This window comes from Chinchilla lanigera, unplaced genomic scaffold (assembly GCF_000276665.1).
Source record: "Chinchilla lanigera isolate Chin_1 unplaced genomic scaffold, ChiLan1.0 scaffold00092, whole genome shotgun sequence".
NCBI classification, from domain to species: domain Eukaryota; kingdom Metazoa; phylum Chordata; class Mammalia; order Rodentia; family Chinchillidae; genus Chinchilla; species Chinchilla lanigera.
In genome coordinates this window covers 8,397,687-8,414,923 of record NW_004955493.1, presented here as the reverse complement: position 1 = coordinate 8,414,923, position 17,237 = coordinate 8,397,687, and the positions used below count along the sequence as shown (strand labels likewise).

Below are 17,237 nucleotides of genomic sequence, written 5' to 3'. Positions count from 1 at the left end.
GAGAGAAAAGCAACCAAGACAACCCTTTATCTCTGTGTTCCAGTCTGCTTTATCTTTCAGATGTCTCAGAGAACCAGGCTCCTTTCTTACTCAGAATCCTTGCAGTGCTGTTTGTTTATTGTGGAATGCTGTGTTTCCCTTTTTCCCTGTAGAGGTCACTTTACACGTCACATTATCTAACATCTTCGGTAAGGTTTTATTGAAACAATCACAGAGAAGTTCTCCTGAGTATCTATCTTAAATTTAGATTTTTGTGTATGCTAGTGTCTTTTTTTTTATTAATTTCTGTCTTCCTCATACCAATGTACTGAAACCTGCAATACTGCATTGTATCTTTAGTGCCTAATACAACTGATGTATAGTTAAATCCAAGAATGTGCTTTTTCATGATGATTTTTTCCCATGATGACACATTATTTCATGGTACAGTTAGCCCTCCATGTCCTCTGGCTGTGCACCTGCAGATTCTGTCCACCACCAATCAAAAATATTCAAAAGAAATTTGTGTTTATCTCTTGAACATCACCATGACTTTTGAAAGATAATATCATTAAATTTTTAATTCTTTGTTGGCAGGATTTTTTTCCTTGTATCACTTCTAATATCATTCCATTGCCCTCCAGCCTCCATCTTTTCTGATATTTTTATATTATTTTGGTTTCTTTCATATTGAATCTTTTTTTATTACTTTCAAAATTTTCTTTTCATTTCTGTCTTTTAAAGTTTCCCCCACCACCCAGCTTTGTTAAGATTTAAGGAACAAAGGAAAATGTATGTACACCTGTGGTGTACAACAGAATGTTTTGATATATGTACCAGGATACACTGTGCCATGATTAAGTCATCCTAATTAACATATCCACTACTTTTTCTCATTGCACAAATTTGAAACATGATATTATGCGATACACATTGAAAATAAAAATTTACTCTAGCTAAGCAATTAATACATACTTCATCTCATGTCATACTGTTTTCTTTTTGGTAGCATGAGAAGCTAAGATCTACTGGCACAGCATGAGCCTCGGACATAGTATAATTTCATTACCTGTGGTCCTCTTATACATTAGCTTTCTCAGTTTGTTGATCCTCTATATCTGCTACTTTTATCCTCTGAGCTACATTTCCATTTCCATGTTTTATCTGTCTTCCCTTTAAACTTTTTTGTTCTCTGTCTCTGTACATTTGAATGTTTTTATTTTCTAGATTCCACATTTGAGATCTTACAATATTTATGTTCCTGTGTGTCTGGATATTACACTTAGCATGATATCCTTTAGGCTTATTAATGTTATGGCAAATAGTACGATCTCATTCTATTTTTAATAATTGAATAATTCTCTCTCTCCTCCCTCCTCCCTCTTTCCTTCCTCTCCTGTGTGTGTGTGTGTGTGTGTGTGTGTGTGTGTGTGTGTGTTTATCCATTTGTCTACCATAATTCCTTAGCTCTTTAAAATCATGTCACTTGTTACCCCAATATTGGGGTAAAGAATGAAAGGAGAAGAAAACATCTGTCACCTAATACTTAGAAGAGTGCCTGGTTTATAGTAATTTCTCTGTATATTTGAAAATAAGTGGTGAGTAGATTGTAGAAATATTCAAGAAGAAATACTTTTATTTATTTATTTTTTTTTTTTGGTTTTTCTCCGGTACCGGGAACCAAACTCACGACCTTGCGCTTGCCAGGCAGGCGCTTTTGCCGCTGAGCTAAATCCCCAGCCCCTGAAGTAATACTTTTAAAATAAATTGAATATAATAGTAAAATATGAAGAGTAAAAATAAAACCATGTTTTACATGAGAGAATTTACATATGGAATAACACCATTTGCAATTTCCATTTGATGCCAAATAGAACATGGTTTTAGAATAGGTATCTTACTTCATCCTGGAAGAATTGATAAAACCTTTACCCAGGAATAGGTTTAAAGGTCTAAATTTCAGAGCATTTAAATCCAGTTGCAAAACTAGACAACTGAGACTATCTCGACTTAAAACATCTGCATCAACAGAGTGAAAAGGTAACCTGTACAATGGGAGAGAATATTGAAAATTGAACATTTGATGCGTAGTTACCATCCAGAACATATAAGGAATTTCTAAAACTTAGCAAAACAACAGCAACAACAAACCAAATAACCAAATTCAAGAATAGATACTTTTTCAAAATGAGATGGCCTGTAAATATAGGGAAAGATGCTCAATATCTCTAATCATATGAGAAAGGCAAAGTAGAAGAACAATGAGATCACCTCATACCTATTATCAAAATAAAAAAACAGATGTTAGCAGGGAAATGGAGATACTGAAATCCTTGTGCACTGTTGGTATAAACACAGTATGGTGAAATCGCTATGGAAAACTGTATGTAGATGTCTCAAAAAATTAAAAATATTATTAACATATAATACCAGTGTGATCCAGCAATCACACTTCTGGGGTAGATACCCAAAAGAATACAAAGCAAAATCTTGAAGGGAAATTTGCTCATCTGTGTCCATTGTAGATTTATTTACAATACCAAGGTGAAAAAAAAAATAGCCAAGATGGAGAAACAACCTGGTTGTCCTTTGATAGATGAATGGATAAGCTGTGGTAGATACACAGAATGGAAAATTATACACTTAAAAGATAATTAAATTATACATTAAAAAGAAACCAATCCACTCACATGCTATAGCGTGAATGAATTTTGGGAACATGTGCTAAGTGAAATAAGCTAATTACAAAGCGACAAATACGGGGCAGATTTATCACAGTACAGTGTTTTGGGGCCAGGGATTTAGCTCAGTGGTGCTGTGCCTGCCTGGCAAGCTTGAGGTCTTGAATTCAATTCCCAGTACTCACCCTCCCACCTAAAAATATGGTGCAGTTCATTTTCTCTTTAGCTTTAGTTCCAGTTGAACTGTCTTATTACAAAGTCACTAAGGTCCTTTCTTCTCCTATCCTTTCCAGAGTGTTTATGTTTTACATTTGTAAGGTAGTTAGATTAATCTGTCATGGTCTGTATTACTTCTTGATTCCCCAACATCTTATTTATTATTATTTTAGTTTTACTCTACATACATTTTTACTTGTTATATACTGCTCAGTGAACTTTGATAAAGGCACAGTCATAGATTTTGATTACTCTAAAATGTTTTAAATTTTTTCTATATTCAGTAGTACTTTTTTGTACATAATGATTGCATTCATCATAGAGAGTTGGTACATATACATAGCACATCTTAATTCTTTTACTTCCCCTTGCCCTCCTTGTCTTCTCCCCTCCCTCTGTCTCTAATTCTGATTCTAACCTAAAGAAGATCTATCTTTTTATAATCTTTTGCTTTTGTATCTTTTATTTTGCTCTTAAGTTATTTATATTTTGGGTTTCTCATATAAGTGAAACCATGCAATATTTGTGCTTATGTGCGTGATCTATTTCACTTGCTATAATGTTCTCAAGGCAAATTTTCCTACAAATGACTCAAAATGATCGTTATTGGCTGAGTAATACTTTATTTTATACACACACACACACACACACACACACACACACACACCCATTTATCCATTCATCTGTTGGAGGGCATAGAGGCTGCCTGCAAGATTTAGCTGGTACAGACTGTGCTGCTATAAACCTCAGTGGGCTTGAATCACTGACTTGATAGCAAGTCCTTTGGGGTAAGATACCTAAAAGGGGAATGGCTAGGTTCATCGAATTTCTATTCTTAGTTTTTTTGAGGAATCTCCATACTGATTTCCGCGTGCTAGCTGATTGTGCCACTGGAGCTCCTCCATACTGATTTCCATAGTGATTGTGCTATTTTAATGTTCCTGCCAAAAATGGAGGAGGATTCCCTTTACTACACAGAAATGCCAGCATTTGTTATTATTTGATTTCTTGATTGTACCCATTCCTTCAGTGTTATCATTTGCATTTCTTTCATGACCAAAGATGTTGAATTGTCTGTTCATTTTGATTGGGTCTTTTATTTCTGGGGGGGGGGTCTAAATTTTTTTTAGTTCTATATGTATTCTGTATATTAGTCCTCTGTTTGAGGAGCAGCTGGCAAAAGTTTTTCCCATTGCATATGTTACCTCTCTCGGTGAGTTTTTTTCCTTTGATGTGCAAATTAGTTTGGTATAATCCCGTTTATTGATTGTGCAATTGGGATCCTGTTCAAAAGTCCTCACCTAAGTCTTTGTGTTTGAGTTTTACCTACTGTCTTAGTTACTTTTCTCATTGCTGAGACAAAATAACCAATGCCCAAAGTTAAGGGAGGAAAGGATGATTTAACTTACAGTTTGTAGAGGTTTTGGTTCATAGCTAGCTAGCTCCAAGGCGGCATGGCAGAGAGGCATTGCAGAGGAGAAAGCAGTTCATGGCATGGCAGGGCAGGCAGAAGGCAGCAAAACAGCAAAGTAGCAAAGCAACAGCAAGCAACAGCAACAGCACTCTTTCTGTCCCTTATATTCTATCTATGCTAGAGCAAGTGGGCCACAAGGATGGGCCTTCCCATTATCCACACCCAGAACTATGCCAAAAAAATCAGTGGATTAATTTAATAAACACACACCCTTAATCCCAGCGTCACACACACTAGATCCAGCCACCTCTGAAAAGCCCCACCTATGACCTCATGAGGCTTTGTGGGGAGGGACATCCAGACAAAAGCCATAACTCCACTTTATCTTCCAGAAGATTGTTTCTGTTTTGATACCCAGGTCCTCCATCCATTTTCATTTAATTTTAGTTTGTGGTGAGAGTTATGGGCCCAGTTTCTATCTCCTGCATGCGTGTAACCAGTTCCCCAGCACCGTTTGTTAAAGAGGCTCTCTTTGCTCTACTACATGCTTTTTTGCCTTTTCTGTCAAATATGAGATGACTGAATGTACCTGCGGTTGTTCTGCATCCTCTACGCTATCACGTTGATCCACTGTCTTTTTTTATGCCAGTACTACACTGTTTTTAATCACAGTAGCTTTGTAATATAACTTGAAATCTGGGATGGTGATGCCTTCTGCTTTGCGCTTGTTGCCTAGGATTGCTTTTGGTATTCTGGGTCTCTTCTGGTTCTGTATACATTTTATGATTGTTTTTCTAGTTCTGTGAAAAAAGTTATGTTGGTATTTTGATTGGGATTTCTGTATGTCAGTTTTGGTAGTATGGCCATTTTGAAAATACTGGTTCTGCCTATCCAAGAACAGATGATATCTCTTCATTTTCTGATGTCCTCCTTAATCTCACTTCTCAGAGTATTTTACTCTTCATTGTAGATATCTTTCACTCCCTTGGTTAGGTTAAGTCTTTTGTGGATAGTATCATTTTCCTAATTTCTTGCTTGGTGGATTTATTGTTGGTATACAGGAATGCTATTGATTTTTATGTGTACTGACTTTGCATCCTGCTGCTTGATGAATTAATACATAATTATTAATTATTTTGGTACAGTTTTATAGGTTTTATATGTAAAGGATCACCTCTTCTGTGAATAATGATAGTTTATTTCTTCCTTTGGTTTCTTTTCTTTCTTTCTCTTAATTACTCTGGCTAAAGTTTTGAGTACTGTGTTGAACAGGAGTGATGATAGTAAACACACTGGTTTTGTTTAGAGGAAATGCTCCTCCCCGTTTTAGTATGATGTTGGGCATAGGTTTGTCATAAATAGCTTTTATTAGGTCAAGATAAGATCCTTCTATACCAATTTTTCTCAGGTTTTGTTAATCATGAGTGGATGTTGGATTTTGCAAAGGCTTTTTTTTGCATCTACTGAGATCATGTAATTTTTGTCCTTGCTTCTGTTTATGTGATGTATTACATGTATTGATTTATATCTACCTAACCATGCTTACTTACATTCGTGGGATGAAACCAACTTGGTCATAATGTATGATCTCTTTAAGGATTTCTTGCATTATCTTTGCCAGTATCTTGTTGTACATTTTTGTATTTATATTCACTAAAGTGATTAGTCTGTAGTTCCCTTTTTTTGTTGGATCTTTGTCTGGTTTTGGTACCAGGATAATGCTAACTTCCAAAAATGAGTTTCATAGTGCTGCTTATCTTTCAATTTCATGGAACAGTTTGAGGAATATTGGCATTAGATTTTCCGTGGAGTTGTGGTAGAATTCAGTGGAGAATCCATCAGGCCCTGAGCTTTTCTTAGTTGGTAGTCTTTTTTTAATGACTGCCTTGATTTAATTGCCTGTTATTGGACTTTCCAGGACTTCTATCTTCTTGCTTCTATATTTACAAAAGTATTAGATGTTCATCCAATCAATAATACAGAGGTAAACAGAGTAAAAGCTAATAGGGCCCTCCCTCCCCTCCTCAAAAATTATTCCCTTGATTTTGAGAAACTAATGTTAGCATTTCAAATCTACTCATAATTATTCCATGCTTACATTAGGGGAGAGTTTTTTGTTTTGTTTTTACAAAAATGAAATCATATATTTCTACTACTTGTTCTTCTACTTCTTAATTATATATTGTGATGGTTTATCTCGGTGGTCAAGGTAATTGCCTGAGAGACGTCCAGGAGATTAGTAAGTCACACATTTGGGTAGGTCAAGGAGACATGACGGGGGACTAAATCTGGTCATTGCTCCTTCCTCTGTGGCTCATGCCTGGTTCTCTGCTGTGTGGTTGTCAGGAGGTGGGAGGCTTTTCTCTGCCACATTCTTCTACCTTCATGTTTTTACCTTGGAGCCAGCCATCTGTGGACTGACACTATGGCCCAAATAGACCTCTCCTCATTTAAATTGCATATTTCCAATGTTTTGTTCCAGCAGTGAAAATCCTATGAATATGTACATGTTTCATTTATTTTTAAACTTTTCTGTTATATTCATTTAGAGCAATCTTTCAAATATTAGAAGTTAAACTTTTAAAGGTGATTTAGGGGAATTCAAGCAAAAAAAGAGCAAATAAGCAGAAGAACAGGTAGAAATACAAGATGTATTTTAAAAATTCAGACTTAGACACAATTGATTAGAGGAGAGGAAATGTATCGGGGAATACTGAGGGACTTGCTGAGGTAGTTTCGAGTCCCTGTGAGAGGGTAATAAATAACAGCCAAAGCAGAAAGCCACTGAAGATTGAAGGACAGGTCGTGTTGTTAGCTGCTTCATTTTAGTGAAACTTCAAACTAATCCCAAAATATTTCATTTGAAAATGTCATTCACTGAATTCCTTTAATTAACTTACTGTAAAAGGGGATAATGTATAGGACAGTGGCCAAAAGTACTGAGCGTCCCATAAGGAGGTGGCATCAAGTTCTGTCTGGATGCGTTGGTACTGTGGGTGAACATTAGGTCCTTTCAAAGCCACCCAGACACCCTCACTGCTGTCTTGAGTATGAGCGGTAGACAAAGCGACCAGGGAAGACTTTGGGTACTCAGAGTTTAGGGTCCTAGTCATCTGGGTAACTGAGGCAAAGAGCTACATCTTCAAATTCTGTGTAAACAGGGATTAGGGCTGGATTATCATTAAAGTGCCTCCATCTCTAAAAATTTAATGGTTCTGTGACTCTGTAACAGTTTGGCCGATATAGGCCACAATGGATGAAGAGGAAATGTCTTGAGCTGCATATAAAACGTGTAATACAGTTAATGTGTATAAGCAACATAACTTCCTTCTTTATAACTTACTATTTTATGAAACAACATAAGCCCAAGATTAATAATTAAATAACAAAACCTGTACGTCTGTTTAACAGCAGGACACACGTGTAAGTATGTGGACTACTATGAGCTCTGACACATGCTGGTTTCAGTTCTACTGATTGTGTGTGGCAGGCATGGAAGGTAAAGTTAGCACAGTGCCCTGCCATACACAACATAGACAGTATGCATCCAAAACAAGATTCTGGGGCTGGGGATATAGCCCAGCGGCATAAATGCTTGCCTGGCAAGCCTGAGGTCATCAGTTCGATTCCTGGTACCAAAAAAAAAAAAAAAAAAAAAAACCAAATGTACAAAACAAGATTCTGCTGCGATGAATTAAGGATTAGGTAGAGCCCTTCACCACTGTTGAAACTCTCAGACTTAAAAACTGATGTTATGTGCTCCCAAGACAGTCTTGAAAGAATATGTGTAATTCATTTCGGGAGACATCTACTACTTACTTTTTAAAAGATTTTCCTACATTACTACTGAAATGGTAAATATTTATGATAAGAGTTAGACCTTAGTGTTAGCCACTCACTGGCTGAGGAAACAAAACTAGCACTAAGAACTCAGTCATTCAAAGAAACTGTGGATGGCTTTGAAGTATTTAAAAATATTTCAGGATCCAGCATAGCGGTGAGTGCCTGTAATCACAACTACTTAGGAGGCTGAAGCAGGAGGGTCACTGAAGCCCAGGATTTTGAGGTCAGCCTGGGCACTACAGTGAGACCTCGTGCCAAAAAAGAAAGTGAGTAAGCCACCTTCTTGACCACATTTCAGGCAGCAAAAAACCACACAGATGCAAGAGTACCATAATTAAGAATTTAAAAATTTTGCTTTAAAACTTTATTCTGATTTCAAATATTTTAAAGTAATTGAAGTTGGTTTTCTCCATTTGTAGAGGAGTATGAATATGTAAATTGATAGATTGCTCAAAAAATTGACTAGAAAATTCCTGGTAAATTCAGAATAAATGCTACCAAATTACTTTTTTATTATTACAGATTCCAAAATTTATAAGCAAGGCAAGTTTTGATCCTTTTTTAAGGACTGTATACAACAAAATACCAGCCAGAAGTAGCAAAGAACAAGATCCATACAAAAATAGAAATATTTTACTTGCAGAGGACATAGAGTATGAAGATCAAGATCCTCCTTATGCAGCAGGTTCAAAAACCGCAGGATATAACAGTAATACCTGGGCCTCTGATCCTACTAACGTCATCACAAAAATGATGTCAGACATAAAGAGTAAGTTGTGTTGTGATTGTACCATTGACATAATGAACACTAATTATTAGCCCACGATCCTACCCTCAGCACAACAGAGACTTGTGACACCCAGAATATGTTAGTGCACAATCCTGGCATCACAGTGAAACTTCATACTGTGAGGTCTAACATGGTCATATTTGTGTATTTTATTTTTTTATTATTTACTTACTTATTTACTTCTTTATTTAATCTTTTTGAGACAGGGTCTCGCTATGCAGTTCAGGCTGGCCTTGAGCTCATTTTGTAGCCCAGGCTGGTCTTGAACTAGCAACGATCCTCCTGCTTCAGCCTCCCGAATGCGGGTGTGCCACCATGCCCTGCTTATTCGTGTATTTTAAAAATACACAACTGCATCCTTTTGGAGAATTAGGACATGCACATACAGAATCTTAAAGTCATTTTTAGGGCCCATTTCCCCCAGTCCTCCCCTATCACCCCTCACCAGATCCCCTTGCCATCTCTAATGACCCCCCCATTTCCTATCAGCTGTCCTTTATTTTGCTCATTATTTATTTATATAATACTAGAAAAACCATGTGATATTTAATCTTATGTGGCTGGTTTATTTCATTTAGCACAATGATTTAAAGCTCCATCAGTTTTTAAAAAACTGACTCAAATTTAGCTGTACCTCGTGGCTGACTATACTCCACTGTGTATATGTACATGTTTTCTTTACCATTCTCCTGGTGGTGGGCATTTGAGCTGATTGCATGAGTTAGCTGTTGTGAGCTGTGCTTCTATAAACATGGGTATGCGTGTATCACTGTAATGTACTTTCTGTAACTCTTTGGGGAAGATACTCAAAAGAGGTATTGCTGAGTTATATCCCCGGTCCCCAGCACTTTAAGTTTAGGTATTTCTATACATATTTTCAATAGGGTTTTTTTAATCATAAATGGATATTTATGAATAAATGGATTTTTCAAATGCTTTTTCTGTATTTGTTGAGAAAAATGTGTGATTTTTATCCCTTTGTTTTTGTGGCGTGTTAGATTTTTTGGTTTCCCATGGAATTTCTAGTTTTGGTTTTTTGAGGAATCTCCATACTGATTTCCGTAGTGGTTGTACCACTTTACACTCCCACCAACAAGGTAGCTTTCCTTTTTCTTGGCAGCTTTGCCATCATTTGGTTTATATCCGGTACCAGGAATCGAACTCACAACCTTGTGCTTGCCAGGCATGCTCTGTGCCACTGAGCTAAATCCCCAGCCCCTAAGCAGCTCTGTTGTGCCTTGCCCTTCTTCTGTGATGTCCCTGCCTTGGAGCCCCTGGCTGTGCATTGAACCCCCTGAACCATGAGCCAGATTAAACCTCTCCTCCTTCATCATACCACTTTTTTTTTTTTTTTTGGTACCGGGAATCGAACTCAGGACCTTGCTCTTACCTGTTTTTTTTTCTTGGTAGTAGCCATTTTTATTGGAATAAGTTAGAATCTCAGTGTTGGTTTGATTTGCATTTTTATAATGGCCAAAGATGCTGAGCATTTTTCTGTATCTATTGGCCATTTTAACTCCTCCCCCACAGTCCTGGCATCACAAAATCAAGAGTATCTTCTGTGAAAAATGCTGATTGATGGGTTTTATTGGAATTGTGTTAAATCTATGTACCATTTTTGATAATATGGCTGTTTAGACAATATTGGGTCTGCCTATCCAAGAACAAAGGGTATCTTTCAATACCCAAAAGTGTCTATTTCACTTCTAATTGCATTAATATGAATCTTTCCTCCTTATATGAGTTTGACTTAAGAATTTTTCAATTGTGTTTTTCTGTTGTGATTCATTTGTCATTTATATTGTTATGATCTCAATTTTTTTACTTTCCATGCTGTGTATATAATTTCTCTCCTTTTACAAGTTTTGGCACGCTGTGGCCTAACATCTGGTCTGTTTTGGAGAGAGTGCTGTGTGCTGCTGGTCAAAATGTTTATTCTGTTGTTGTTGTATAAAACACTCTGTAGTTACCTGTTAAGTCTGTTTGTTTGATGGTGTGTTCAACTATGATTTTTTTGTTGATATTTTGCTTAGTTGACCTACTTGTGAGAGTGTGGTATTAAAGTCCTCTATCTGATTGCATTGATATTTACCTGATTTTTAATGTCTACTAGCATTTGTTTTATGATATTGAATGCATTGTCTTTTCCTGTTGAATTCCCTTTACCAATATGCTATAACTTTTTCTGTCTTTTCTGATCAGTGCTGGCTTGAAGTCCATTTTTTTTTTTTTTTTTTTTGGTTTTTCTCCGGTACCGGGAACCGAACTCACAACCTTGCGCTTGCCAGGCAGGCGCTTTTGCCGCTGAGCTAAATCCCCAGCCCCTTTGAAGTCCATTTTGTCGAAAGATAGGATAGCTACTTCTGTTGGCTTTTGGGTTCCTAATGCATGGTGTATTGTTTTCCATTCTTGCACTTTCAGTGTGCATTTGTTTTTGTGGATGAGATAACATATGTTCAGAGCCTCAAGCCAAGTTTTTCAAGCTAAAAGGAAACAACTTGAAAGCCTGGATTAAAATGTCCTGCAAAAGTCTTCAAAATTCATGGTGAAATGAAGATTTTCCATGACAAACAGTACCTAAATAAATTCATGATCACCAGACGAGCACTGCAGAAAGTACTCAAAGGAATCCTACAGAAAGACAGTGAGGCCACATTTGTTCTATGATACTGAATGCGTTCTCTTTTCCTGTTGAATTCTTCCCTTTACCAATATAAGTCGCTTGATGTTTTTCTCAGCTTTTAGTATTCTCTCCTTTTGTTGAATTTCTGGAACTCTGATTATGATGTATCATGGGGAATTTTGTTTAATTTTGTTTCTACCACTGTTATTTAGGGTTCTACATGCTTTATTTTCCTTGCAGTTGAATTCTTTCAATAAACTTGGAAAATCTTTGGCTGTGGTTTCAGTGACTGTTTTGTTAATCTGCAAATTAATTTTAATGTATGGATACAAACAAAGATCCATAACATTTATAAGAAATCTCTCAAATCACATTGTAAATAATTCAACAAGAAAAATTCAACAAAGATACATATAAAGTTACAGCAATGTTATGGCCTGTACTTCAGCTGACAAAGCCGAGTCGCCAGTTCAGAAGTGTCACCTGATTTACACAGATGACATCATCTTTACGTGGACAAGTTAAAAAGTTACTGAAAACCTTGCAAGGACGATAAGAAATCACACTGGGTGCTAATATGTACCAAAAGAAAAAGAATGACTATAAAATTACAGAATCATTACAAGTATTTTCTCAATACAAATGTAAATGCCTATGACCTGACTAAATGTATCAGTGAAAATTATAGTGGAGCTAAGTAAACATAAAATATGAAAGTGTCTGGGTTTTTCTTTGGCCAAGTGCATTTTACCAAAGCTATTTGTAGGTTAAGCGTATTCTGTGGAAAATTTTGTTTGCCAGCAGCCATATCCAGCATACAAACTATGGAAAAGACATTTATGCATACTTGCTGGCACTGCCCATTGAGGGACGCTCCACTTCCCTCCTCTCCTTGATGGAAAAATAAGCAGAAATCCTCCCCACTGCTCTGGGCAATGAGGATGCTTTGTTCTGTTGAGGATATATGGCTGAGGATGTCGATAGTTCAGGCACCCAGAGATTTCTGCCTGGACAATTGTTGGATCACCTGGCAGATGATTTCCACCGTGAACTGCATTTTGAATTAGTGTACTTTCGCTTTGTGTAAAGACAACAGCAAAGTGTAATGTGCATGTAACCTTCAGCTGGGTTACAGTATTTACAAATGGCTTTAGATGGTGGGAGCCTCTTTCAGCTACAGAATCACATCTACCAGCAGGAACAAAAATCGAACCTAACGAAAACAAACCATGTGAGTAGTATCCCATGAAAACGCTGGCAAACCGTTTATTATCCTCTTTATTTCTATTGTTTATGATTGCTTATAGCCTGTGGCATCGTTGAGGTACATTTTAGGTTATGATCACAGTTGAGAGGGCTGCTTTTGACCCAAGGCCATTCCAGCTGTCTCAACAGAGCTGGTAAAATGTGAAACATGAAAGAACAGATAAAATTCATCAAAATGTCACGTCACCCTTTTGTTCAGCCTGTGGGAGAGCAGGGTGGCAGTTCCCAGGGAAGTTCACACAGAATCCAGGTGGACGGCTCTTCGTTGCTTCTTTGCAAGTGGACGATGGGGCTTAAATTCAAGGAGGAACTTCGTCAAATTGAACATGAGAATACTTGACGACTTCTGTCTTTGTAGAACTCGGGTACCTGATAATAAAACCCAAGCCAGACATGCAGAGCGCCAGAAAGTCAAAGTCCTTTTAAAAGACACATCAGCAGTTTTCAGAATTACTTAAAAACTCAAGTAGGATCTACCCAGGACACATATTTGATCAATGGATTCTCGCACTGTATAAATGTGACTGGAGCAACCCTGGGTCTTGAACTGAGCTTAATAAAATCATGTAAAAACATGTCTTTGTGTTTGATTCTTTGTTTGGAAGTCTGTGGAGGTAGATTGGAACCAGAAGTAAGGGCACAGCTGAAAAATACGTTAGGACTGGCCACAAAGCTTAAAGTATTTCTTCAGTGTCAGCTAGTAAATACAAGTGGAAGCTCTGTGGGTGATTCTTTACTGGAGTTGATTAATACTAATATTTTCTTAATGCCTATAATTTTTTTTTTTAGTTAAGCAGCTGTTGGATCCAGGTTTCATGGTATCTTGTTGTTTTTATAATATCCCTAAGTACACGATCCACTACGTCAGTCTTGTCTTCTAGCTGTGACACACTTTCCTCACATTGGTTGTTTCTGCTGCTTGTAGTTTCAACAGATTTTTATATTCTGGATTTCTATTTGATATCTTTTAATGACCCCCCCATTCTTTACTAACATGGCTATTCCTATGTTGTGGTGTCTTCTTTAATTGAAGCAGCTTTTGTGTGCTCTTTAAACTCATTGAACATTTTAGCAATTCCTTTATCTGTTTATTTATAGCTTCTTTGAGCTTGCTAAATATCTTATGGGTTTTTTATTTCTTTTATTTCTTCAAACATTTCAAGCACTTTTTTTTTAATTTCTCAACTTTAGTGCCTATGAGGTTGGCTTTTGGGCAGTTAAGAGTTTTTGGTGGCATCTGATCCCCTTTTATTCCCATGTGTCTATTATTTTTGTGGTTAAAGACCCATTGTGGAGATCTCTTTAGTCCATGTGTATTTCCTTGGGATGTGATCTTGGATTCAGTTATGTTTTGGTATTTATATACATCTTCAGTCTCCTTGAGGTAAGAGGATGAGTCCCAGTCACTTATTCTGAGGAGAGAACCATTGTTGGTTTTATGATCATGTACAGAGCCAAACATACATCTATCATATATTTTTTATTTTATTATTTTTTTGTCTTTATGAGACAGGGTCTTGCTGTGCAATTCAGACTGGCCTTGAACTCACTTTGTAGCCCAGGCTGGCCTCAAACTCTCAACAATCCTCCTGCCTCAGCCTCCTGAGTGCTGGGATTACAGGTGTGCACCACCATGCCCAGCCAATCATATAATTTAAAATATGCATTAACAGCTTCACTTTTTTTTTTAATAACCCAGAAACCATGATATAGTAGTGATGACAGTTAGGCCAGGATACAGAGGATGGAGGAAGAAAATGGTTCAGAAAGAAGGAAAAGAAAAAAAGATAACAGCAAACAAAAGAAAAATATATAGAACTTTGTTGATGATATTTTTATATCTCAAGTAGAGGGCTGGTAGGGGTTTTGAGATGCTATTTGTAAGGATTGGAACAAGGACCAGGAGTGTGGGAAGTATAAATTGAGATCAAGGGAAATTGTGAGACGGGTGGAGCTAATTAAAATGCTGATAGCTTGTGTTTGAATCCTCTGTACACAATTTGTGGTGACCATGAGAGATACTGCTTAAATTAAAGCACCTACTTATTTGTATTTTTTCCACATATACAAAAGCCTCCTATTTACACACCAGATTAAAGGAACAAAAGAGAAAAAAAAGAAAAAGAAAAAAAGACCTCAACTATACACACACTAAACCACAAAAGTAGAATTTGCTCAGTCCTATTTACACTGCACTCAGAATTTGATAAGGGTGCAGTTGACTCTGTGTTCCCAAGTGGAAGAGCTCTGACTTGCGGGGAGGGCCCGAGTGGACTGCCTCGTTCCCGCTGCAAATGGTACTCTGCTTCGTTGTGGTCGTGCTGCTGTGTGCGTTGCTGGCTGGAGGTATTTTTCCCCTGTCTTATGATCAGCTATCTTCAGCTATGCTAAGGGGAACACATTGTGATGGGTCAAGTGCCCAGTCTTTCCTGATTGCTAAAGAGGTCTTGTTGACCTTCTCTCCCTGACAACCCCTTCACGACAACACCTGAGGTGTGAGCAGTATCAGTATCAAAGGGTAGCACAGTTTACCTTTTAAAATACCCCAGAGAGTGGATTTAACATGGGGCACTAACCCTCATTCATCTCCTCATCCTACCCCTATCCTACTGAACCCCGCCCACAACAGGGTAAAATTACTCCACTAAGTGGAAAATCATTGCATACAAGTTCCTGGTGTAAGTTGGATTATATTATATTTCTGTAGACTGTTCTGTGATTATAGATACCAGGCTAATAGTTACCACAGTTTGTCAGTAGCCAGGCTGTACTTGGGTTTATTGTTATTGCCAGCTAAACTACTTTAATCAGGATGTCGTGCATGTTTTAACCAGTTTTCCCCCCTGTATGACAACACTGTGATTTTAAGGGCTCATAACCATCACTATAGTCCAGTACCAGAGGAATGAGCCCTAAGCCAAATTGACAGCAACTCCTCAGACTTAATATATTGGGAAGGTAGGTTCCTGGGAGAGACATAAAGACCAAGAACCACCTACATCTAGGACAACATCCAGAGCAACAGACACCTCCCCTAAGAAATCCTTGACATCAGTGACAAGGCTAACATAAGAAATCTACAACCATCAATACAGCACACAAAATAAAACAGAAAATGACCCACCAAAGAAGCAAAATGCAATCCCAAATGCCCAGCCCACCCAGGACAAGTCCAGAACACAAAGAGAGGAAATCAGAAGCCAACAAATTGAACTCTAAAATGATGGCAGCAGAAGTTGAAAAACAAATGGAAGAGGCCTTACAGAAAATAATCTCTAAGACGCAAAAAGAAATTACTATCGAAATGCAGAACATTAAAGTGGACACAGATAAACAAATAGAGCAGCTTGGGAAAGCAATGGAAGCGATGAAGGCCAAACATAGACAAGAAATGGAATCAGTGGAACATTCAAGCAGAAATTCAGGAGACTAGAAACTCCACTAAAAGTGTACACAGCAGTTTTAATCAAGGTGAGGATAGAATATCAGGTCTAGAAGGCAGGATGGTGACCTAGTGACCAGGAAAATAAAGATGTCTTAAAAATAGAAAGACCACAAAAAATCTATGCAACAGCTACAAGGTGAAGCAAAGAAAAGAACAACATAAAATTGGAGTCAGAAAGCTGGAGACAGCACAAAAGCCACTAAAAACCTCTTCACAGAAATAATGGCAGAAAACTTCCCAAACATGGATAAAGAATTTGACTTACAAATAAGTGAAGCATATAGAAATCTAACTAGCCATAACCAAAATAAATCTATTCCAAGGCATATAATAAAATTCCAGAAATTCAGCACAAGAACAAAATATTAAAAGCAGCTAGAGAAAAGAAACATATCAACTGTAAAGGAAAACCCATCAGAATCACAGCAGACTTGTCTACACAAATCTTCAAACCAGGGAGAGCTAGGAGTGAGGTATTTCAAGCCCTAAAAGAAAATAATCTTCAACCCAGTTTGATGTACCCTGCAAAACTACCTTTCAAAATTGGTAGAGAAGTAAGATACTTTCATGACAAAGAATAACTGAAGAAATTTATGACCACTGAACCAGCTGTACAGAATGCTCTGAAGAACATATTAGAAAGAGATAAACCACTGTACAGAATGCTCTGAAGAACATACTAGAAAGCGATAACAGGGACCACAAACACATGAACACCAATAGAAAGAAGCCACCAGGCAGGGCAAGCAGTAAAACAAGGGAAAAAGACAGGGAACAAACAACATGAAAAAGAAAAGCAAGTTATGTCAGCTATAACCATCAATGTAAATGGTCTCAGCTCACCAATCAAAAGAAACAGACCAGCAGAATGGGTCATGAAGCAAGATCCAACAACATATACTGCATTCAAGAAACACATTTAACTCAAAAAGAAATTCATAGACTAAAAGTTAAAGGATGGAAAATAATTCTGCATGCCA

General features: G+C 37.3%; 1 protein-coding gene across 1 annotated transcript in view; it reads left to right on the top strand.

The window, feature by feature from the left end:
• Positions 1 to 17,237, top strand: part of Als2cr11 (amyotrophic lateral sclerosis 2 (juvenile) chromosome region, candidate 11) — a gene marked incomplete in the record, with an annotated part of 162,005 nt that overhangs the window by 103,940 nt on the left and 40,828 nt on the right. Inside the window, 1 exon segment of the mRNA XM_013504749.1 lies at positions 8,656 to 8,902. Coding sequence (XP_013360203.1) covers positions 8,656 to 8,902 — 247 coding nt within the window.